The sequence below is a fragment of the Micromys minutus genome, assembly GCF_963924665.1.
Source record: "Micromys minutus genome assembly, chromosome: 25".
NCBI lineage: Eukaryota > Metazoa > Chordata > Mammalia > Rodentia > Muridae > Micromys > Micromys minutus.
The window spans coordinates 4,609,918-4,635,566 of NC_137960.1; the positions used below are offsets into that span (position 1 = coordinate 4,609,918).

At 43.7% G+C, this 25,649-nt stretch overlaps 1 protein-coding gene across 1 annotated transcript in view; it reads right to left on the reverse strand.

The window, feature by feature from the left end:
• Positions 1-25,649, reverse strand: part of FKBP5 (FKBP prolyl isomerase 5) — a 79,863-nt gene that overhangs the window by 29,787 nt on the left and 24,427 nt on the right. Inside the window, exons 2-3 of the mRNA XM_080938140.1 lie at positions 10,270-10,395; positions 7,399-7,543 (exon numbers count right to left, since the gene is read on the reverse strand). Coding sequence (XP_080794266.1) covers positions 7,399-7,543; positions 10,270-10,374 — 250 coding nt within the window. The 5' untranslated portion in view covers positions 10,375-10,395. The remainder of the gene's footprint in view (positions 1-7,398; positions 7,544-10,269; positions 10,396-25,649) is intronic.

Sequence of the window (25,649 nt, forward strand, 5' to 3'; positions counted from 1 at the left end):
ACCTCCACACAGACTGAGCAATGAAGCTCAGAGAAAGTAGACTGTACCTGCTGCACTGGGACTAGGGGACTCTGTCTGTATGAAAGCAGGAGAGAAAGCACATTTGCTATCTGGGACTTTAGCTTAGTCTTTGTTATACAACTTGATGCCAGCTCCACTTCCTTATAACTTTACATAGTACATTTTTATTACTAAGACTTGACATGCCAGGTGGTGGCGGCACACACCTTTAATCCCAGCACTTGGGAGGCAGAGGCGTGAATATCTCTAAGTTCAAGGCCAGCCTGGTCCACAGAAAGAGCTCCAAGACTACATAGTGAGTCCCTGTCTTGGAAAAAAACAAAACAACACCCCCCCATAAATGACAGCATATTACCATTCGTTTATGGATTACTGGGGGGGGGGCATGCCATGTAGGGGTTCAAAGTGCCAGATTCCAACCTTAGGTCTGCCTTTTATTAGCTTTGAAAACCTATGCAAGTTTAATGTTTCCTGATCTGAAAAACTTAGTACAGCTCAGGAAAGGAAAGCTGCTGCCCTCAGCCACTACCACAAATAACCCCTCTCTTGGCAGTCCCTGACGGGTCTTATTACACAGCCCAGCTCTGCTCACACTTGTTACCCTCCCACCTCAGCCTAGTGCTGGATCACAGACATGAACCAGCATCCCTTCATCTCACTCCTCACGGTGTGCGTGTGACGCGTGCCTGTGCCTTAGTACATATGCAGGTCAGAAGGCAATTTTTTCCTTCCGTCTTCACATGGCTCCAGGAGTCACACTAAGGTCACATTACCAACCCCATCTACCTCATTCTTCTTTTAAAATGAACTATTTTACTTACTGTGTGTGCACGTGTCACAGGAAGTGGCGGGAATGGCACTATACTATAAAGGTGCACCATTCTTTCGTCCCTCACAGGACCCTGCGATCACAAGTGTTGCTGCAGGAAGGCCCTGCTACGGTTACTGCTGACATTATTGAATCAGGTCTTACGTGCCCCAAGGCTGACCTCCCACTCCTTCTTTCCCAAGGATAACTCTGCCTGCACCCCTCTTTTCCTCTTCCCTTCTTGGGCTGGAATCACAGGTGGGAACCACTTCACATTTTCCCTGACTACATTTCTGAAAAGCAACATCAGGAAATCATTGAAACATAGAGAATACAATTTGAAAACTTCTAAAATCATTGCAACCAAGGAAATTGTCAATTTCCTGGTTAATTTCCTCTAAGTTACACACATAGTTTTTGCTTGTTATATATTAAAATTTCACACATCTATTCATAGAACTGGGGTGATTCATTACTTGGCTCTGTAGCTTCAACACAGTTCATGTTATAAAATCCTTTTCTTGGTTTTGTCTGAACCTATGCCCTGATTAGCCAGAAGATTCCATGTCTAGCTCAGGCTGCTGCTGTCCTTTGCTACCATCAAATTCCAATGAACAGTCAAGTGTCTGTCTTTGTGCGGAAGAGACTATGGACGGAACCAAGATTGGCTGGCACATGAATTTAAACTGTTAAGCAATCATACAAAACAACACATACAGACCCCATTTTAAAATTGAAAACACGGCCAGCTTATTAATTCATAGTATGCTAGTGGCCAAGGCTTTGTCTGTGAATATGGTCATTTCAGGCTACAAAAAAATTCCTTTAACGTGGACCAAGATCAGAACAACGCAGATGATCAATATGTGGCTCTCCTGGTGGAGCGTCCTGAAGGCCACTCACTGTAACTGTTCACCCTCCTCTAAGTCAACGGCATTTCAAGTGCTTTCAGTACATCTCTAACAAGTCGGTTACGAGTACCCTACATGTTTCTCAGACAGCCACGTCTTCTTCGTCATTAATCTTGATGTTCTGTAAGTCTACGGAAACAAAATACTTGAAAGCACACATTGGTAGCTGGGTTAAAATGATTCTTAATAAGGTGCTGACACTTCAGCTAGGCTCTGTTGTCTGAGGTGAGCCTGGGGCTCAGAGCAAGGCCATGTCAGTCTCCCACTGCAGACAAACGAGCTTATAAAACAGCAGCTCAGATAAAACAAGAACACTTCAAAATTTCATCTAAGCTCAGATAAAAACTAAGGTCACTTTGCACCCTACAAAATATCAAACAGCCCCCTCTCCTGGCTGCTCTGGGAAACTGTTGCATCTCACCACAAGCTAATCTAGTCTCATTCTCCAGCCCAGGATCACCCAATATCCTGTCTACTCCAGGGCAAAGTTCTGCTTGTTCAGAACTTCCCCAGATCACACGAGAGCTCACAACACTACCAAAATCCTTCCTGCCATGCCGTCTCCAACCCTGTACAGGCCCACCATGTATCTCTTTGGAAAGGGCCAGTGCCCAGGGCACTCACAGGCAGTGTGTGGAACATCGCTCAGTGGGAACTAGCTGTATCACTCAGGGTGTGTGCTAATACAACTAGAGGAAAAGTTAGTTTGGAGCTAGCTAAACACACCGGTGTATTCCCGTAGGGCTAGTCCCTACAAGGAGAACCAGTGGGCCAGAAGCACTTGTAAGACAGAATATGCCAAAAGTGTATTTTTAAAAAATTTATTCCTATTCTTAATTTTACTACCTCAAACACAATGTTTTAATTTTAGGAGTTTTATTCCACTTGTAACAAAACATCAAATAATACATATTTATACCTCTTATATCTACAAAGACACAGGCAATTTGAGTTTAAAGGCAGTGTTGAGAAGTAGCTCAGCGGGTTAACGATGAGGCCCTGAGTTAAAACCCCAGTTCCATGTAAAAGCCAGGAGCAGAGAGAGGCTGTCTCATGGGACAGCCAGTGTAGCTGCATGGGTAAGCCCTAGACCCAAGACAGGTCCTTTCTCAAAGGCAGCATGGATTGCTCAAGGCTGATCTTCCCACACATGCGTACAAACATGAACATGGTACACATCTACACAACACACACAAGTAAATAAATAAAATGTACACTAGCCCAGGATAAGAGCCATGTACTGCATTGTTTTCTTTCATTTGTAGTGATATATTTTCTGGTTAAAAACCCACATAATACTTTAAAAAAACATACTATAATTTATTCACCCAACACTCACTTCCCTTTATAATGAAAACCACTTTATTAATAATAGACAAGTGGTTTCTACTGAGTAACTTCTCTGACTTCAAACATGTTTGCTGTGGTTGAACAAAGTTTATCATCTTAAGCATTTTTCAGTGTGCACTTGACATGACTACCGTACTTGCTGTGCAGCCTATCTCCAGAATGTTCTGGAATTACCCATCTGAAACTTTGTACCTGATTACACACCTCACTTTTTCTTCCTCTCAACCACCGGCAAACATTCTTTTTCTATAAACACGTAACACAAGTGGAGGCTCATGGGATTCATTTTTGTGTTAGACTATTTCACTTAGTAAAATGTCTTTGGGTTCAGCACTGAGGTAGCATGTGCCAGACTTTCCCTCTCCTTTAAGACTGGTAATATGGTCAGTGTGCTAATAGGGACAATAATTCCAATCTCAGGAGGCAGAGACAGGAGCATCTCTGAGTCTGATGTCAGCCTGGACTAGAGTGAGTTCCAGGGCAGCCAGGGCTACAAAGAAACCCTGTCTTAAAAAACCAAAGAGGAGGGCAAGGGGGGAGACTTGCATAATAATCCACCATGTGGCCATATCACATCTTGTTTCAGTCAGGTGCTGAAGGACACTTTTGATCATAAGGGCTAACACTGCTGTGCACGTGTGTACAAACATGAGACCTTTCACACAGTTCTTCTGATCCCTATCTACAAGTGGACTGCTCAATCATAGCTGAAGTCTTTTGTGTTTAAATTCTTTTTTCTTTAACATTTTTTGATTTTTTTACTCTGACATGTGTTAGCGTTTTGCTTGCACGGTGGTTGCTGGGAATTACAACGGGGGTCCCGTGGGAAAGCAGCCAATGCTCTTAACTGCAGAGCCATCTCTCTAGCTCTAATCTTTCTCTTTTGTTTCTTTTAAGACAGGGTTTCTCTGTGTGTCCCTGGCTGTCCTAGAATTCCTCTGAAGACCAGGCTGTCCTTGAACTTGGGGATCTACCTGCCTCTGTCCCCCCCCCCCCAGAGGAGGATTAAAGCTGGATGCCACCACTGCCAAGCTTCAGTACTTTCTAATAAGTGTATTAAGTGTGATGTAAAATCACTTTCAGGCTTAGTATTATAAGATTTAGATTTATAAAGTATGACACTTCTTTTAAAATACACATTAACTCCACAATATCATTAAGCAAGAACATGCTTTCTGTGTTTATAAATCCTACAAACTACAGTTTATCACTGCAAAGAGAAGAGCTGGTGTGGAACAGGCAGGCACACACGCTGAGGGCTGTTCTTAAACCTGGACCGACTGTTTCCCACCTTAGGTCAGAAACATCACCTGAGTGACTCACAGTGCACAAGTGAAGAGACGCTGTGGCTCTCTCTGTACCTCTGTCTACTCATCTACAGGCAAAAACACTTTCATGCTGTCAGAATCTAAACACACTCAGATTTTAAATGCAAGCCTATGTTTAAAAGTTGTAGATTCAGTAATTTTCAGCAAGGGCCACTCTTAGAAAAGGACGTCTTTTCAACAATGTTGGGAAAACTGGACATGGAAGTTCTACCTCCTAGAACGACAGAGATAGTCACAGTCAAGGAAGGATGCTTCAGAGAAAGATCAATTTGGACAACAGCACTGCAAACAAAACTAACATCAGCACCCGAGGAAAACTATCCCATCTCTATCCTGGAGCACAGTTAACTGTGCTCACAACCAGGTCTTAGACTAATTCTGTTTCTCTTTCCCAACCTCCTGGGACAAAAAAGAAGGCTGGCTAAGCATTGTTTCAAAAGGATTATATGACTGCACAGTAAGGAGAGTTACGACACAAGAGGTTACAACAGCTTTTACTGTGACTGCAGTAAAAACTTTAAAGTAATCTTTTGCTGTAATAACAAGAATACCCAGGTGTGCACTTAGCTGGGCTGGCGTACACTGCAGTATGTGTCATTTTCACCTCAGCGTTGTATAGTGGTTTATAATAAAAGCACAGTTATTCACAGTTAAACTCGCAGTTTAAAGGTCAGTACAGGCAAGCAATGGGCACACAGCGGGGGAGGGACAGTGGGCACACAGTGGGGGGAGAGGGCAGTAAGCACAGTGTGGGGAGGGGCAGTGGGCACACAGTGGGGGGAGGGCAGTGCTCTATTGTATGTGTATTTTTCAATGAAGTTTTTATAGTCAGACTCATGATAGTCCTATTCAAAATACCAATCTTTGGCCAGGTGTGATGGTGCATATCTTTAGTCCCAGCACTCAGGAGACAGAGTTCTCTTTGAGTTCGAGGCCAGACTATTCTACATAGTGAGTTCCAAGACAGGTAGAGCTACATAGAGAAGACTATATCTAAAACAAAACAAAACACTGAAGTCATACTAAAATCCCAAAATAAGCCTGGAACTTCTCATTGGAATATTTCTATGCACCCCCTTGGGAGACATATATTGTCTCTTGGCAGCTCAAGAGACAATATTTACACTACTTTCTTTTTTTTTTTAAGTTTATTTATTTATTATATGTAAGTACACTGTAGCTGTCTTCAGACACCAGAAGAGAGCATCAGATCCCAATACAGATGGCTGTGAGCCATGGTGTGGTTGCTGGGAATTGAACTCAGGACCTCTGGAAGAGCAGTCAGTGTTCTTAACCACTGAGCCACCTCTCCAGCCCACTACTTTCTACTTATACTTGTTTTTTTTATTTTTTTTTATTTTGAGGAAGTAGCAATGTTTACAATATTAATATAAAGTCTAAATGGCCTGGCTAATTCTCTTCTCTTTTCCTGAGACAGAACCTTGCTGTAAAGTACAACACAGCCTTGAACTTAGCATTCTACTCTGCCTCCTGTGCTGGCTGGTTTTACATCAACTTGACACAAGCTGGAGTCATCTGAGAGGAGGGCACCTCAATTGAGAAAACGTATCCATAAAATCTAGCTGTAGGCATTTTCTTAATTAGTGGTTAGTTGGAGAGGAGCCACCCCTGGGCTGGTGGTCCTGGGTTCTATAAGAAAGCAGGCTGAGAAAGCCAGTCAGCAGCACCCTTCCATGGCCTCTGCACCAGCTCCTGCCTGCAGGTGCCTTGCCCTGTGAGTTCTTGTCCTGACTTCTTTCAAACGATGAACAGCGCGGGGAAAGTGTGAGCCAAGTAAACCCTTTCCTCCCCACCTTGCCTTTGGTCATGGTGTTTCACTAGAAACCCTGACTAAGACACCTCCCAACTGCTGGGATGATAAAGTGTGTGCCATTAGGCTGGCTTCTGTTTCTTTGTTCTGTGGTCAACACCACACTGTGCTTCTAAGACCCTACTGCCTCCAATCTGCCCAGTGCTGGGGTTACAGACAGGACTGCACCTGAGGACCAGACTCAGCTCTGGATGCCAAGGAAGCACTCTAACTACAGAACAATGCCCCAGTCCTAAGGTGCCATTTTTAATTTTACAAAAGTGAAATGTGTTTGACTTAACATAAGCCAAGAGGAAGTCTCTTTGACTTCCGACTGAAGATGTAGAGAAGTGCAAACTCACAGGACCTGGGGAAAGACAGGAGGGCAGGGTCACAGAATTCCTAGGCGACATCTATCAAAAGTGCTTGTCCACACTTGACCATCGGTGTACTGCACTGGTCCCTGGGAAAATACTGGCTAATTGAGTTGGGCAGATCTTCTAACAGTGACAGATCTCACCGTCCAGAAGTAAAGACACACTCAGTAGTACCCACTACTCTCTCAGGAAGCTGTTAAGTGCACAACAACCACAGATTTTTTAAAACTGTTTTTACCTGAAGCTGTGATGGCAACTTCATCCTCAGCTGTTTTCCTTGAAATGTCAGGTTTATCTCATTCTGTTTCAGCAAACACCTCTCAAGTCTGAACAGTCATCGACTGCCTTTGCAAGGAAGAACGCTGCTCACAGCAACACCGCGCTAGCTCACTTCCCAACTGAAGCACAGTAGGCTTCCTGAGGGCGAGGGTGCACAGAAGGGCCTCGCATGACCCGAGAGCCACCCAGCAGCCACACTGTGTGCAATAATGTGCTGACCTAGGAAGCACTGAGGTGACACCGACAGGAGAGGCAGTGATGACACAATGTCAGCTGCAGAGACAGCGTCACTGATGCCCATGAAGGTCCCTGTGGTTTGGGCCTCTGCAGGTTTTAGACTGTCAGTTTGAGTGAAAAGCATCACCTTCAAACTGCTACAAAACTGACACTATGGTTGCCAACGGAACACAGAGACACCAAGGGATCCTTGGACGGCATCTGCCAGGGCCAGGCTCCATTTCCTCTGTGGAATAGAAGCAGAAACAAACAAGCACTAAAAACACTGCCCACTTACCTTTGCCAAGGCTAAAGACAAATGGCTCCTTTCTGTCACGACTGGAATCAAACTTCTTTCCATTTGACAACTTTCCATTGTAGTGGACATAAACCTTGTCACCAATCATTGGGGTCTCCTCACTAGTCCCCACTCTTTTGACAATCTGGAAGACAAACGTAAGAAAAAAAGTGTAGAGCTTTGTACTTGTAAAAGGATACCAAGGCCACACAGGCTACTCCCCGGCACCCAGACAGACGGACAGATTCGCCACAGTTCCTCGAGGCTCCTTTGCTGCACTCTCAGAAAACTGTCCGTCACTAACCCTTTGTGTTACCTTTAGTTTTACTGCTCACCACAATATTCTCTCAAAACAGAAAGCCAGAGTGGAGGCAAACAGGTCACCGCAGACAGCCTGGTCTACACAGTAAGCTCCAGGCCAGCTAGATTATCCTGTGAAGCTCATCTCCGACAAGACGAAACAGAATTAGCCAGTAAACCGTACTTGGTTGGTTGAAAGCCCCATACTTAATGCTTAACTCTGTCCAAACAGACTCCTGAGCAGGCATAAGGCACACAAACTGAGTTAGCCAAAGACTGCTGATTTCTTAAATAGTCACTCAGGCAAAGACAGCAGAGTCAAAAGACGTAGGCGGCTTATTTCCTTCCTCCCTTTGCTAAAGACAGGTTCCACTGCTCTGCTATATGCTCTGACATATAGCTTACACTTCCATCATTTGAATAGTCTGTAAAATATACTTTGATGATACTAAGTAGCTTGTTTTCTAGTAAAAAAGAAAGAAAGAAAGAAAGAAAGGGGGGGGGGGGGAGAGCTGCAAAATGAAAAGTATTTAACCATTGTAAAATCCAGAATATTTCTTTTATTCTTGGCAAAGCAAGCTGCTAATGCAGTTGGTCAATTCTTGGAAAAGAAAATTTAATCCAGGCGCGAGGTGGTGCAATTCAGCCTGTCAATCATCTGTGCCAAAGGGACCGTTTCAGCAGTATAGAAGACAGCAGCTAACGTGTGACAATGTCCTCTGGTTATTTGTATGTGTGGGTGTGTGTCTGTCTGTCTTCCCAGCAGGATGAAAACTTATGCTTAAGTCTTAAGTTGCCTTAAAGTTAAAAATCTAGTTTTAATTTATGTGAAAAATGTAAAACTAACTTATTATTATTACAAATTTTATGAACAGAAAACTTAACCCAAGGAGGTTGACAAATGCTCGGGTCACAGCTGTGAAAGGCATAGAATCTTCACCGAAAGCCCCAAGGTGACTTGAAGGATCTAGACAGTACATGTTATAACGTAAAGAACGTCAAACTATAAACAGTTACAATAAGCCTAAAGCTTGTTCTGAGACTTACTCCCTAGAACAAAGCAGACTATAGTTTGCTCACTGTCTATTCAGAGACCTGTGAGCAGGCTCGGCAGCAGCATTCACTCCCCGTGGAGGAATACTGTGGTCTGAGTGAGGGCTGAGTAGGACCTGCCTGGGTTGATTGCTACCAGGACAGCGCTGGGACACGGGGCTTTCAGGAGGGAAGTAGGAAGTTAGGTGGACTCAAGGTCTGGCCTCTGCGACCTCCCTGTGGACTGGGCTTATTACACGAAACTGCCTATGCCAGCTTGTGCCTCTCAGATCTTCCTGTCTGCCTGCCTTCTGCTTGCTACTCTGAAGTGAGTCCTTACTAGAAGCAAAGAGATCAAGGCATGCCATGTTCTTGAACTTCTCAGACTACGGAACTGGGAGCCAGAATAAACTTCTCTCTCATGAATCACCCAGGATTCTGTTACAGAATACACAGTGTCTGAGGGACCTGGGAGGCCAGTTCTCTGAATGCAGCACTCAAAAGAGAGGTAGGAGACACTGCCTGAAGAGTCTCCGCTGGATGAGAGCTCCCAGGCTAAGCACTGCAGGGAAGGAGATGTGGTGACCGGCACCACAGACAAGGTAACAGGAGAACATGGAGACTCAGAAGAGAACCTGGCCCATCTTGGGGACACAATCCTGTAATCACAGCTACTTAGGAGACTAAAGGAAGAGGGTGGCAGGCTCAAGACCTGCCTGGGCAAATTAGTGAGACCCTAGGAACCATACCCAGTCCCACCATCATCGAAAGGTACTGTTTCTAACACTGTTGCTAAGATACAAATTAAAAAATGTCTGTGGAGCTGGTTCAAGGAGGGTTTGAGCTCAGATTCCTTAGACCCATGTAAAAACATGACAGAGTGTGTCTCCAACCCCAGTGCTGAGGGACAGAGACAAATGGATCCTAGAGGCTTCTTGGCTACCCAGCCTTCCTAAAACAGGCTTCCTTCTAGGTTTGATGAAAGACTCTGAGAAGAGTGATTGAGGAAGATGTCCTGATTGAGGGAAAGTACACATGCATACATGTACACAAGTGAACACACACACACACACACACACACACACACATACACACACACTTTAAATAAACAGGAAAGATGGCCCAAATATGTATTCTGTGTCCTTTCATCATGACACATAGAAGCAGTACTGGTATATAAAAACTAAGTCCTCTCCTTTTTCTCTAAAGATTCTTTAGCAGTCACTGCATAGCTTTAGCACATTGAGATGGCATATTCAAATGGCAATCTACATGCGTACACTGAAATAAGGAGGATTCTTTTGAGGGAAGGCATAACTTGGATTTGTTCTCCAGGGTCTAAGAAATGAGTTAATATACCTAACCCAGCTGAAACTGCACTATCTATAATCTGAGCTTGCCCCAACTCTGAGGACTGATGAGAAGTCAGCTGTAGCGTTTGATACTTAGCCCCACCCCTTCTACGAAGCAGGCTGCCTAAAGCATCCATAAGCTCCCGCACAGCAGACCTCCGTATGTCACACACCGGTATGGCCTTACCTTTAATACTCCTCTATCTTTCTTCGTAGTGATATCTTCGCCCTGTTCGACCACGGTGGTTGCTGGGTTTTCTCCATTGTCACTGGTGCCCTCATCAGTAGTCATTGTCCTTTATAAGTAGAAAACCTGCCAAAAGAAACAAATTTCCTTCAATGAAAGTATCATTTCTCTCTTTTTTTAAAATTTATTTTATATATGTGAGTACACTGTAGCTGTCTTCAGACACACCAGAAGAGGGCATCAGATCCCATTACATGGTTGTGAGCCACCATGTGGTTGCTGGGATTTGAACTCAGGAGCTCTGGAAGAGCAGTCAGTGCTCTTAACCACTGAGCCATCTCTCCAACCCCCATATTATTTCTTAATACATCTGAAAAGTTCCTGAGAACTCAGCTTACAAAAGACTAAGAGACTTAAAACACAGAGACAATAACAAAAGCATTTGCTGTGGGCATGTATGATGTCATCAGACAGGGAAATAAAGCACCCCTCAATTTCCCCTCTAGCCATGGTCCTAGATTAGAGAGCAGCGTATATCAGGTCTGCCTGTGTTATCTTCCTTAACAGGACTGCACAGGGAGAAGCTGTCCTCTCAGAACCTTCAAACATTCTTCTTCTACAGTCATTCCTGAGAACCGAGACCCTTCCTTCACACAGCTCACTGGTCCAAACAGTGCTCCCTTCCATAACCAGCCACACCCACTTTTGGTTACCCTTTCTTCTTCCTCTCATGATGTCATGCAAGTCAAGCAAGTCGTTTTGCCCGTTTTTACCCTTCCTTAGCTCTTCTCCCCTGATTGCTGATATTTATGAGGCATCCCTGGTAGCTAAAGGAAGGGTCTTTTAGAAGGATGATGTGCTTTTCCTAACAGTTGTTAGCAGGGAATGCAGACTGAGCTGCTCCTTCTACTCCAACTTCAGGTACTCTACACCTTTACTTAGAGCAGTGTGCTCAGAATAAAAACTGCTTCACAAAAAGATCTGAATTAAATGGTATATTGTATATCTTAAATACACAAATAACTTTTTCCTTTTTTTTTCTTTAGACAGGGTTTCTCTGTATAATAGCCTTGACTGTCCTGAACTCAATTTGTAGAATAGGTTGGCCTTGAACTCAGAGATCCACCAGTCTGCCTCCAGAGTGCTGCACCTGACCTTTTCTCATGCAAGAACAATCTGTATATCAGTGATAACTAGGCCAAAAAAAAAACCCACAATTGTCTACTCCTTTGATTAATTTTATACAGTTCCTTGACTGAGCAGGGGAAATGAAGAATTTATAACAATGCCAATTATTTTCTGGAACAGGTTCTTAAGTAGCCCAGGCTGGCTTCAAACTGGCCTCAGTGTTCTGAGTACCGAGGTTAAGGACATTACTAAAACCAGCTAACTACGGACCACTTCTAAAGCTATCCCACATTAGGACAAGAACAGACTCCAGGCTCAGTCAAGTCACCTTCTGGGCCCTCTGTTTACAGGCAAAATCAAACCCAAACAAAACAACTTCTAGACTTGTAAAAAACCGCTTTACTGATAGAACTAATAATTAGGCAACTAAAATATGCAGTGTTTCAACTCATTTCCAAACAAGCTAAGCTCTCTTCAGGGTGGGCAGTTTGTTGTGCTGAAAGATTTGCAAAGAGAGCACCACAATCCCAGGGCCAAGCCCCTGTGCTGGATTTTCTAGCACAGTTTATACCAGAATAAAAGGTCCACATGTTTGGCTCAGGGTAAGTGAAAGCCTAGAACAAGCTGTTCTCAAACAAACAACAAAAGTTAAGTACCTAGCTCAGCATAATGCTGGACTAGATAATAAGGAAAATTAGACAGGGACGGCTGACTCTCAGCTTCTAGGACCCAATGCTTGTGACACATATTTCTGACACATGAGAACTTATAGGGAGCATCTAAACAACAGGGAAAAAATGGTCTTAAAATTTAAATACCTGGAGCAGGTATGCACTGTATCCTTGGGAAATGTTTTGCAGGTTTTCAGAGACACATGGTCCTCTATCCATGTGTTTGAGACTCTGAACACATCAACACTATCAGGTAAAAATTTCTTGAAAGATATCCACCAGCACAACCCCACAGAAAAGGTGAAAGAGCCTTCCCCAAAGAGCAATGTAACCCTTTAGTGGGTGATGTGCACCATAACTGAAGAATAAGCAGGGATCCCACACCAGGGAGAGAGCAACTGAGCAGCAGTGAAGGTTTCTGAACACACACTGGCCCAAAATCCATCTAAGAGTAAATCCATAGGGAGCCCTGGTGTCCTGGCAGAGCTGCCCACGCCACAGTATGGAACTCTCCTGAGGTCTGGGTTCTGAGCACACATGTGCATCTGACCATGCGTGTCATCGTACTAGGCAACGCCACACAGCGCTGCTCACAGCCCCTCGGCTCACACCAGAGGCTACTGCAAGCTACGCACTAACTACAGTAGTTTTACTTCATATACAACGTTTTCTGTTCTTATGGAAACACCATGGTTTAGGGACAAGAACCTAGTATTTCCTACTGCCACTTCTCAGCAGGTAATATCAAAACATAGTCTATCTTTGGACTCAACTGTACTAGGCAAACAAGCACATTCATCTGTTGGGACACATATTTGTTTTCATCTTGAATAAATAGTAAAAATATCTGCACAGCAAAGATTCTTGGGCAAAAAGGAGTCATGAGTGGGAACGTTTAAGAAACTGGATCTAGGGCTGGGCATGGTGGTGCACACCTTTAATCCCAGCAATTGGAAGGCAGAGACAGGTGGATGTCTGAATTTAAGGCCAACCTGGTCACAGGAAAAGCCCTATCTCAAAAACTCAGAGGGTGGGGAGGGGCTGATCTAAGCTGTCCCTCTCATAGGTTCTGTGCTTCAATACCAAACCCCAGTGACAACAGCAATCAGACAAACTGCCTCATGGTGATGTAAGGGGAGGCGGACTTTATTTATCTGCTATTTCTTCCAGACCTGACACCTTAGGCCTATGCATGTGGCTGGTATGAAGACATCCATGCAGACAACACAAAATTGTTAAAACAGGAAAAGTTTTCTTCAGCCAGGTACACACTGGTGACAACAGCATACACTGCAGTTCCAGAACTCAGGAGGATCAGGGGTGAGTATTATTAACTTCAGCTACACCAGACCCTCTCTAAACACATACAAGCAAAACTAAATGACCTCAGCAGGCTATACACACACAGTCCATGTGTGTGCACACATGTACATGTAACAATAATTAACAAATAAGAAGGCACAAATGAGAAGGAAATGGGAGGAATTAAAGGAGAAACAATGAAAAAACAGTATTCATGTATGAAATTCTCAAAAGATAAATTAATTTTTAAAAAAAGATGAAAAGAAAGACATGGCGTGCTATTCAAGTAAGTCTCAACTCCCCTCAACCCAATTTGTTGCTCCTATAAGTGCCAAGTTGACAAAGGAACTTGACCAACTTAAGGGATGTGAGTATGCAAATCTGAGACTGGCTCACAACAGTACTGCTGAGTCCATATGAAGAAAAGTACCAGGAATCCAGAAAACACCCCCCAGGTTCAAAGCCATTTAAATCTTAAGGAATAAAGAAATAAACTAAGCTGGCCAGTGGTCCTGCACACCTTTAATCCCTGCACTCAGGAGGTGGAGGCAGGTAGATTTCTGCGAGTGCAGCCTGGTCTACAGCGCCAGTTCCAACACAGCCACAGCAACACAGAGAAACTGTTTTGGAAAAACAAACAAAAACCCAAACAACCCCCCCAATTCTTTAATTTTCAAAACATTTCCCTTGAATTTCATTTAGGTCACTGGAAGTACTGAATTTTGTAAACAAATAAAATAAGTAGCCCTTTTGCTTTATGGTGTTACATAAAAAAGACCATTCTTAAAAATCTTTAAGATGGGCTGGAGACATGGTTCAGTGGTTAAGAGCACTGACTGCTCTTCCAGAGGTCCTGAGTTCAAATCCCAGAAACCACATGGTGGCTCACAACCATCTGTGATGGGATCTGATGCCCTCTTCTGTTGTGTCTGAAGACAGCTACAGTGCACTTATATGTAATAAATAAATAAATAAATAAATAAATAAATAAATAAATCTAAAAACAACAACAACAAAAAACCTTTTAAGACAAACTAAGAAAATTTCAGTATTTTTCTAACAGAACCTGCGCATATAACTGGTACTGTTCTTACATCAGATCATCCCTAGATTCTTCATTAGAAGCAGTGAGGAACCACAGCAAGTATTTCTAAACCCCGCAAACTCCTGGTTGTTCCCTACAGCTTTCAACTCCACACAAGAGAAAAGACACAGAAAGAAACATACCTAGGCCTCAGAACAGGACATTTGGGTAAGTGGATCTGATCAATTGTGACATATTTTATAAGAATGGGTGGAAAGCCCTCATTTAAATTTCAGCCTCAGACCTCTCTCAGACATTCCAGCCTAGAGACAGTAACATTTATTGGCAGACAAGAAATACACTTGAAAAAAAGAAAAAAAGAGGGACAGGGATTTAAAAAAAAAAAAAAGAGCTAACTACACAGGTAAAGGAAACTACATAGCTACGTGAAATTACGAACTGTGATTATCCAGAGCTACTTTCCCCAAAGAAAGGTCTTGCTTCTACACTGAGGTGGAAGTTGGACACACACACACACACACACACACACACACACACACACACACACACACACACACTTTCAAAAAAATATATACACATACATACACACAGTATATATTGAAAAATGGCAGGACTGTTTCACATCAATAGTGACAGGTAAGTGGAAAGAAACACCACCGTAAGAGATTCTATTCCTACCCATCAGAATGGACATGAAAAACGAGTGCATGTGTAGGTGTTGGGGATCCACGCTAAGCACAGGAGAACCTGAGTGTGCAGCACATAAAAGTCCAGTGCCACGATGCACTAGGGGTAAGGGTAGCAGGGGCAGGAGACAGAAGGATCTCTGGGGTTTGAGGGCCAGTCAGTCTAGAGTTGGTGTAGGATTGGAGAGATGGCTTAGAGAGTAAAAGTGCCTGCTATGCATGCCTGAACACTGGAGTTGGATCCCTGGATTCTACAGAGAAGGAAAGAACCATATCCTACAATGTATCCTCTGGCCTCTAAACAAATGCTGTGGCCATACACCGCAATCATAAATAAAATACAAAGAAATATACAACACTGGATGCCGGTCCCTGGCTTGTACACAGAGCACAAACATCACACACACACACATTCAGAATCAAAGTAGATTGAAGGTTACTAGGGGAGTGTTGTAAGGTACAGAGTTTCTGTTTGGGGTGATGAAAAACTGACCAGTAATGGTTTCACAACATTGGGAGTGTAGTTAATACCACTTAGGAACATTTAAATGTCTAAAAGCAGTATATTTTACCATACATGTATACATGCATACTTTAATAAGAAGTCAAAAATAAACAGAAACAGCTTGACTGGACAGATGCGTCAAAGTGGCCGGCCAGCCAGTGGAGGACAGCCAGCCAGCTAGAGCCACCTTCAGCTGAGCATCCCTTCTCAGTCTTCCTCCCTTCCTCATGTCCAGTGACCTTCCTCAATCCTCAGCTGGGCTTCTGGGAGTGATTCCAGCTGCCTCTCAGCCAAGGGCTCAGAGATGTGCAGAAAGGAAGACAATTTAAGAAAGAGGCTCTGCCACCCTAAAGACTATTCATTCTATGTCTCCAATATACACAATGCTTTGGAGAACTCGTTCTTCTCATTACAAATACTGACTCAAGCTGGCAAAGCTAGCAGACCTAGTCCACTCTGCCATGAATGTGGCTGTCTGTCACACCGTCATTGTAAGGGTTGACCTGCTGAGCTGGCTGGTGAGGGAAGCAGCCTCCCTTTCCCTCACAGCTCCATGTACACCACACCAGGGTTGAGCATCACAGGACTGCTCTGGGAAGGGATAAAGTAGCTACACTCCTGACTGGAACCTCCAAACACCTCCTCCCAGGGTGGACCTGCCTAGTTGGGACAGTGTTGCCAGATGAATGACTGTTGCACTCGCTTCCTATTTCCTTCTGAGAAACAGTCTCTCTGTGTAGCATAGGCCGTCCTAGAACTCACAGAGATCCTCCTGCCTCTGCTCTCTGAGCACTAGGATTAAAGGTGTGCATCACCATTTTGGTCTGAATCATTAAGCAGAAGGCACAGGGTTGTATTACTAGCAAAACAAAAGAAACCCTAAAAATATTAGACTATCCAATGTTAACATTATGCAATAAAAGAGAAGAAGTCTTTTACCTCTCACTATTTACCCTATTGGGCTTCAAACAGATTAGAAGACAGTCCTCAGCTCTCGGTTCTCAAGGTCATACTACAGAAGTTGTTTTTTGCAGTGTTGGGAATTTGGCTGAAGGGACATGACAACCTTATGTCCAGTAAGTCTGTAAAATCCTCCTAGTTTAGAAAACTACAACAACAACAAAAGGGTAGGTGTGCATCACTGAGTGTGAAAATTCAGGGAAATTCCCAGAACTAGAAAGCAAATGAGATCAATGGATCGAACAGAGAAGCAAAGCCAGCGTCAGCTGGTGTGCCCGTGGCAGGGCCTGGCAGTGGAGTAGGGCATTCCAAGTGCAGCACTGGGCTTGGGGGTTCACTAGAGAACTCAGGGGGCCAAGAGCAGGGCCTATGTCGGATCCCATAGACCAGTCAGGTTTCTCTCCCTCCTAGTGTGGCTCCTGTATTTTCCCTATGGAAAGTACAATATTCTAGCTTCTGGAAGTCACAGTAGGCAGAGAGGTACCCGTGTTACCTTCTCCTCTCAGCCCCAATGTATCTCTCATCCTTACAGGTCTCACTCCACAGACACTGCAATGATCCCACCTCTGCCCGTGGAGAGATGTCAGGCCCGTAGTCTCAGCCTTCGGGTTTCTTACTCATTTTTCTAACACTGTGAGCATTACGATCACTGTGGCACTTTTAAAACACTGTAAGTGCCTGACTCCAACCCAGAGGGGCTGGGCTGACGCAGCATCAGGGCACAGAATCAGAGGAGGCTGCAGATGTGGCTGGAGCCGCCGCTTCTCTTCTTTCCCTCACTGTCCTTTTGCTCTATGTTGGGAGAGATTTTGTTGATGGAATTTCTAGGTCATTATTTGGTCAGCAGCTATGACCAATATTTTTAGTATATTAGAGACCCTTTAAACATGAGTAATGTTTTCCACCATCTTTTATTATTTGATTGCTCACTTCCCTAAGCACTTTGTCTGTAATTTTGTGACTATAACTTCACATCTTTCTGCAGATAATACTTAGAGTAAGAGAGGACATTTCTGAAGAGTCAGTCTTTGGCCAGCAGTGACTCTGAAAGGACAAACACGAAGTGCTGAGTCTGTCAGAGGCACTCGGCGATGGTAAGGGTGGGGCAGGGTGGGGGACAGTGGGCCCTGAATTTCAAAGTAAAGCAGGAGAGGGATGAAATGAAATGCTTTGGCGGAGGGAAGAAAAGGTATAATTGTACAAAGAACCAGTCATGCTTAAATTCATAAGGGAAACCTCCAAGAGAGAATGAAAGAAACGTCATGATTCAGAAAGGGAGGTGCACAGGTCTCCCCATTAATTAAATATGCACAGGCTGCATAAGCTGTTGCTAAATGAACAGCGTGGCTAAATAAAAATGTTTCTTTTAAAAATATGCTCATTTTTAAAAATGACTTTATTTTACATGCATGGGTGTTATGCCTAAATGTGTACATGCATACCAGATGCATGTCTGGTGCCTACAATCCTCTAAGGCTGGAGTTACTGATGGTTATGGGTACTTGTAACTGGACCTGGATCCTCTGAAAAAGCAGTTAGTGCTCTCAACTGAGCCATAGTATGCGTGTCCAGCCCCCTCCCCCAAATTTCCTCAAGTGAATGATCATGAAATATGCAAACATCTGGAAACGCATACTATAAAAAAAGACATTTGTTTTTTGTCTGTGAAATGTCTATGAAAAAGATGAACTAAATCTATGTACAATTGAAGATTACTTAGGCTCTAACATTAAAACAGTTAAACCACCTAACTAGGAAAGAAATCTGTAAATGTTTACTCAAAAAGAACGCCATTGCTTTCACTAAGGCACACTGAGAAGAATGCCACTGTGACAGACCCAGTGTGTTCCCATGGTGAGCAGTGGTCCCCTTGACACTCAAGAGTTACAGATAAGAAGTCATGTATCAGAATGTGTCATTGTGACCACAGCTGACACAGTCTGCAGATGTCTATAGATTGCACCTGATTACAGGTACACAGGCGGACACCTGAATGTCAAATTCAGTTTTCATTATCATCTCCCCAGGCTTAAGGCAGCTACGAACCCCATCTGCACAGAACAGGTGAGATTGCCCACTTTGCTATATTGACAAGAAAGGAAATGAACCCAGAAAGCTGCCAATGCCCCACCCCCACTTCTCTTTTTTTAAAGACAAGGGTATGTGTGTACATAGCCCTGGATGTCCTGGAACTCACTATGTAGAGCAGGCTGTCCTCAAATTCACCAGAGATCTGCCTGCTTTAAAGGTGTGTGTACCACCACACCAGGTACTAACACATCCTCTTAGAAAAGACAACAGCACATGCAGAACAATTTGTAACATGATTCTGGTTTTGGAAGAAATGTGTATATATTTGCTCTTATGTATTCCAAAATGTCTGCAAAGATCCTCAGCAGGCAGAGTCCCACTACACTGACAAGACAGGTAAGGACCATTGGAGAACAAGACTGGCAGCTACACAGAGGCAGACAGAAGTTCCAGGACAGCCAGGGCTTCAGTGAGAAACCCAAATCACACCTGGTTTATTAACGGGGAAGGAGTGGACCATGCAACAGCATAGATGTGGCAGTCAGGACAGTTGCCAGGTGTCTGCTCTCTCCACTATGAGGGCCCAGGGACCACCTGCAGAGCTTCTTGCTAGCCTAATTCAGTGCCTTCTTCCCAAAGACAAAGGGAACATGTGGAGCAAGAGGTGCTCTTAAAATATATGGGAGAAAAGTCCTGCTAACAGTTTAATGGTAATTAAGATAGAAATATTGTCACAACTCCTCCTAAGCGGATCAGACTAGTTGTCGAAGCTCTTCATGTTGGTGCTGGGGACTGAGCTCCGGGTCTGTGCGTGCTAGGAGCACTCCGCTGACACTGCCCTGCCAGTGAGCTTCTCAGATCTTCACGTCCAGGCCGCTCTGCTGACTGCTAGGACTTTGTGCAGCACACACAACTGGAACACTGCTGAAGAAGCCAAACCTGGGACAGTTACAAGACCTGTGTCCTCAGCACTGACCTCACTGCTCCCCACCCTGTCACACACCCTCAGTGCTCGAGGCAGACAGTCCAGTCACTGGTACAACTCCACAGAGTTCCCCTACCAAGTCACAAGCCCCCCCGACTTAAATGTGCATCTGGTGGGCATTGCTTTTAAATGTTGTAGAGACTGATGAGAACTCTCAATATTCTTCTTCCTAGTAATGAAACCTCTTTCGGGGCCAGACAGATGACTGGATGGTTGGTAGCACTGGCTGCTCTTCCTGAGGACCCAGATTTAATCCCCATGGCAGCCACAATCGCTTGTAACTCCAAGATCCTTTGACCTTTCCTGGCCCTCTCAGGCCTCAGGTATGCCCTTGGTTTACATGGAGGAAAAACATCCATTCACATAAAATTACAAAACTCCACTTACTTATTTTAGTTTCTCAAAAGAATTTAAAAAACAATTTTTTTTTTTTTTTTTTTTTTTTTTTGAGATTTTGAGGCCCTGACTTTGAATCCCTGGAGGGTAATCCAATAAGCAACTGTGCTGTGTCAGGCACTAATTCTAGAAGGTGTATCTTCATAAAACGTGCACTTGGTAAAGGGCAGGGACAGCAGGAATTAGTCTATAACAAATTGTTGTTTGGTTTGTTTTAGACACAGGGTCTCACTGTGTGATCCTGGATGTTGTAGAACTTGCAAAGTTAACCAGGCTAACCTCAGGTTCAGAAAGTAGCCTGCCTCTGCCTCCCAAGTGCTGGGATTAAAGAATGTGCTACCACACCGGCTCCATGTTTTTACTTTTAGGAGGGGGAAAAAAAAATCAAAAACCAGAGTGGTAGATTATTAACCTGAGGTGACTCATTAACGCCTAATAATTTAGTTCCAAGTCTGCACTGGTTTCTAAGAACAGACCAACAGAAGCCAGAAAATACCTCACAGTGGGAATGTGCTGCTTTTTTTAAAACCTCCACTCCACTTGGTCTAAGCGACATTCAGCAGTGCTCCACACATGGGGACCTGGGATCTTCAGAAGCAGCCAGAACAAAGACAGCAAAATGCCAGGCAGTACACAGAGTTAAAGGTTCAGTGACAGAAACTAATTCTCTAAATTAAATATGAAAAAATCTCTGCTGTCCACACTCCTGACTTTAAATTAAAACAAGGTTTGTCCCTCCTCGGGAGTGGTGACCATGACCCGGCACAGTCAAGCAGGAGGTCGGAGTGCACGGGAAGCACATCTGTGCACACAGCATATGGTGAACCTCTCGTTCCACTTCAGTGTAACAGCAGAGTCAAGAACAGAGGGCGAGGACCACAATCTTACCACTAACCACTGACCAACAACTGGAGAAGATGTGAAGAGTCTAGAACCAAAGTTTTGCGAACTACCGTTTTCCTGGACTGGAGCTCTGTCTGCTCTAAGGACCTGGGTTTGGTTCCCAGCACCACACAGCTCTCAGGCATCTGTGACTCCAGTTTTGGGTCAGCTGACATCTTCTGCTCTCTGCAGGTACTGCACACATGGTGCTCAGGCATACAGCAAAACACACACATAAACAAAATATTGAATTCCCTTGTAACAGACAGCTGCATCATTAAAATTTCAATGTAAAGCAAGCAGATGTTCAAACAGAGCTGCCTTGTGTTTCTTAAAGAACCTCAGTGCAGAAACAGCATTCTGTAACAAGGTGAAGATGAAAAGAGATGAAAGAGTTCCTTAGAGCATATAAAAAGCACACTAATGGGGCTGGAGAGGTGGCTCAGTGGTTAAGAACACTGACTGCTCTTCCAGAGGGCCTGAGTTCAAATCCCAGCAACTACATGGTGGCTCACAACCATCTGTAATGGGATCTGATGCCTTCTTCTCGTGTGTCTGAAGACAGTGACAGTGTACTCATATACATAAAATAAATAAATCTTTTTAAAAAGCACACTAATGAATGCTTCCTGAGTTACCTCTAAAGATAGAGATAACAGCAAAATTTAATATGTAACATCTGTTTGGAGTTTGTATACCTTTTTAATTTCTGGAGATTTGAAGATTTGTGAGCACATGGAATAAATCAATCTTTAAAAAGATAGCATTTGGGGCTGTGAGTGATCCTTCCTCATGTGAAAAGAACAAAGGCCTTGCTCACCTTGAATGCCCATTCTGAAGGCACGGACCCTCATCTGTAGGCACCAACTATGAAGCCTTTACATTAAATTTCTCCAGATATAAATTGCAGGGGTTTAGACTAAAGCCACACTCTGGCTATAAGACTTTATATTTAGAATGCCTTCTTAATGAATAAATCTATGCTTTTATGGGAAGTCAGATTAGAAAGCTGGAAAGAAAAAAATTCCCAAGGAATAAAAAGTTATTTTAGTTTTATTGAGCTCACCTTTCCATTCTAGCCCTCTGAAAAAGTTACTTCTGAGCTCCCTTAGACAGGGCCCTAGTCCTCTGTAGCTGCTGTAACAAGTGACTACATAGACTGGGGGTGCAGGGGGCACGGGGGGGGGGGAGAGTGCTGCACCTTGGCCTTCTCCAGGTGCTGCCCGCAGGGTCTCTGCTGCACTGGTTCCCTTCCTCCCTCAAATGCTGTGTGTCTTTGTTCTTTCCAAAATGAATTCTAACTGTTGCTCATCTGTGTGTTCCTGTGTATCCCCTGGAGGCCTGAGGGGGACAGAGGGCCTTCTGAGTTGCTCTGTCTAATTTTTTATGACACTGTCTCTCTGATTCTACAGCCAGACTGGACACCAAGCTCAGGAACCCTCCTTTTTGCCTCCCCAGACTCACACCACCACAAGTGGCTTTTCCTGTGAGCGCTGGGACCTGAATTTAGGCCCAGATCTTGTAACAAGCGCTCAGCACCTAAGCCAAACGCTGCCTCTTCCATCACTCCTTTGTAGTCACAGCCTCTCCTCTCTAAGAGACAACGCAGGGCCCGCCCCCCATTTCATTCTTCAGCTTTACTCACAGCCACACTGTGTGCCCTTTACCCTTCAGAGAGCCCCATACATGGCCTTTCCATCTACTTAAAACCTGTCATCTGAACAAAACCATGAGTCTCTCCCAAAACTAAATTTTGCGGGTTCCTTCATTCCATATTTAGGGGTCTCCCCTTGTTCTGAACTTTTTTCTCTCTCTGTCACCCAGGTGGACAATCAAGTTCTAATTTGACAGTTAAGTAAAACCTAACACTTCTCTGAAAATGCCGTCAGCAAGCCAGAGAACACACTGGGGTGCTTACTTGATTTGCCCTTCTAGTCCTCCTTTTTCCCCCCCAAACAGCATTTCTCTGTGTAACCCTCAACTCACTTTGTAGACCAGGATGGTCTTGAATTCATGTCTCCCAAGTACTAGAAATCAAAGGTGTATGCTACTATACCCAGCTGCCTGGCCTTCCAATTCCGTAACATTTTAAAATTGCAGGAAACAATACACACAGTGCACTTTCCTTTTCCTGGAGAATCACCGAGTTCTCTGAAGGACACCGAGGCTGTGAACACTGAAGACTGTACAGCGTGAGAAGTACACAGAACCTTGCACGCAGAAGAACCCGCACATGCTCTAGTGTACACTGTGTAAGGATGTGTGCTTCCCCACTCCCAAAGCCGACACTACAATCCAGATAATGAAGGTGCCGCCCACAAAGTTCTCTGTGTTCACTTCTAATTCCTTCTTTCCCAGCTCAGGCCTCCGGGCAGTCTCTGAGCTGCCTGCTGTATGGCTCAGGCTGCCTGCCCTCAAGCTCAGATCTCATCTCTCAATGCAGGAGTGTCACTAGTCCCACTGTTTTTCTTTTACTTACTTTACTTCACAAAAATTTCATAAATTTGTGCTTTACAGTTAGTTCTATAGTCAACTGAGTTTACTTTTGTAGGGCCATAAAGTCTTTGTGCTCACAGATGAAGTAGAGGAACCTAGAATGTTAAGTACATAAGGGAAGGAAGCAAAACCTTTCTACCTAGGAGGCCAGAGCGCATGCACTGTCCAGCACCATGAGCTTCGTGCTCTGTGGGACTGGGAGCACTTGTGGATGCTCTCACAAACTTGCATTCTCAGTCAGTCTAGAGACCCTCCCTTTATGGAAGGCATCACATGTACTTAACAGAGTCAAAGGAGCTGTACCTGATCGGTACTTATTTTGTTCCTCAGAGATCTAATTCTGCTTTGTTATCCACGTGGGAGTGAGTTAATCATCATAATAATGTTCACCAGATTGTGCTATGCTTAAATAAGCTTAAAATAAACCTCTCAGGGTCAGACTCCCAAAATCTGAACCACTGCTTGTTACTGAGCCATCTTGCACCAAACTGCCTTGCCTTCTGAGACTTTCTTCTGTCCTCGACTAGTAGAATTAATCCTCAAGGGCTAAAACATCTAGCACTATTTGGCAACTCATATCTCATAATTTAGATGACTAAAGTATGACCACGTATGGTTGACACTTTTTCTAATATGATTGTTGCTCCTGCTCACAAGGGTGAACACCTCAGGTGTTATGTGATACATTTTTCTAGGACTCCCACTACAACTTAACTCTTATTAGCTGGCAGTGGGGGTATGCACCTTAATCCCAGCACTCTGGAGGCCGAGGCAGGCAGATGAGTTTGAGGACTGCCTGGTGTGCAGTCAGGTCCAGAACAACCAGGGGTAGATACAGAGAAATCCTGTCTCAAAAACACTAAAAACAAAAATTTGAAATTGTCTTGCTTATTAGTAACAACACTTTAAGGAATTTTGCAATTTATGGTTTATTAATTATGCTCCTGGAATCCCCTATAATCCACATAGGGAAGCTACTGGATTAAGCTATTGTAGAATAATGGCATCAATTAGTTAAGCAACAAATTCTAAAAGTTAAGAGTATATATACACCTACCTAAATCTGCACACAACGATACACAGAGTATAAAACACAGATTGTTTTTTAAATTATGAAGCCCACAACTTTTTTTGTGGAATCTTTTTCTCCATTAAAAAATGTTAGTAGCTTATCATTTTATATATGTTAGTATTTTGCTTAAATATGTCTGTGCACTGTGTGTATACCTGGTGTTTGCAGGTTTGCTATTGGACCCTGAGACTTGAATTAAGAACAGCTGAAGCCACCATGTGGGCTATGTTTTTTCTTTTTGAAAAGAGTTTCTCTCTGTAGCCTAAGCTATCTAAAATTCATTCTATAAACCAGGCTGACCTCAAACTCAAGAGATCCACCTGCCTCTGCCTCCTGAGTTCTGGTATTAAAGGCATGCACCACCAGAGCCTGGTGAACTATGTTCTTTCCTTTAAGATGTATTTATTTATTACATGTAAATACACTATAGTGGTCCTCAGACAGACCAGAAGAGGGCATTAGATCCCATTACAGATGGTTGTGAGTCACCATGTAGTTGTTGGGAACTGAACTCAGGACCACTGGAAGAGTAGTAAGTGCTCTTAACCCCTGGACTGTGTTCTTAAGGGTTATTATTTCTACTTACTTTTTTTCAGTCTATTCAAGTTTGACATTATGATAATGTTGGCATCATACAACGAGTTAAGAAATGTTCTGTGTCAATTATTAGCCATTTCCCACAGATGAAGCACCTCTCAGGACAGTCACTGCTTCTGAAGTAAGCCTTGGTCTCTTGAATGACTGTCTACTGTTTATGTAAAGTAACTCATAACATTATCTTCTCTTTAGAATGTGTGCTCTGTCACCTTCGTTCCAGTGCGAAATGTGTGCCCTCCCCCTCCTGCTCATCAGGGCTAGAGGTTCATAGACTGACCACATTCACACATTTGGATGACTTAGTAATTAAAATAATTTTCTATGATCAAGCATTATTTCTAACCTTTGATTTTCTTGGAAGTGTGCTTATGATTTTTCCAGGTAGCTTTGGCTGGCTTAGAACTGGCTATGTACATCAGGCTGGCCTCAAAGAGATATGCTCTTGCCTCCCAAGGTGCTGGTTTAAAGGTGTACACCACTACACCCAGAGTTTGTTTTATTTTCCATTTTATTTTATACATATGGGTGTTCTGCCTGAATGTGTATCTGTATACCACGTGTGTACCTAGTGGTCTCAGAAGCAGGAAGATCTTCTGGAATTGGAATTACAGATAGGAGCCATCA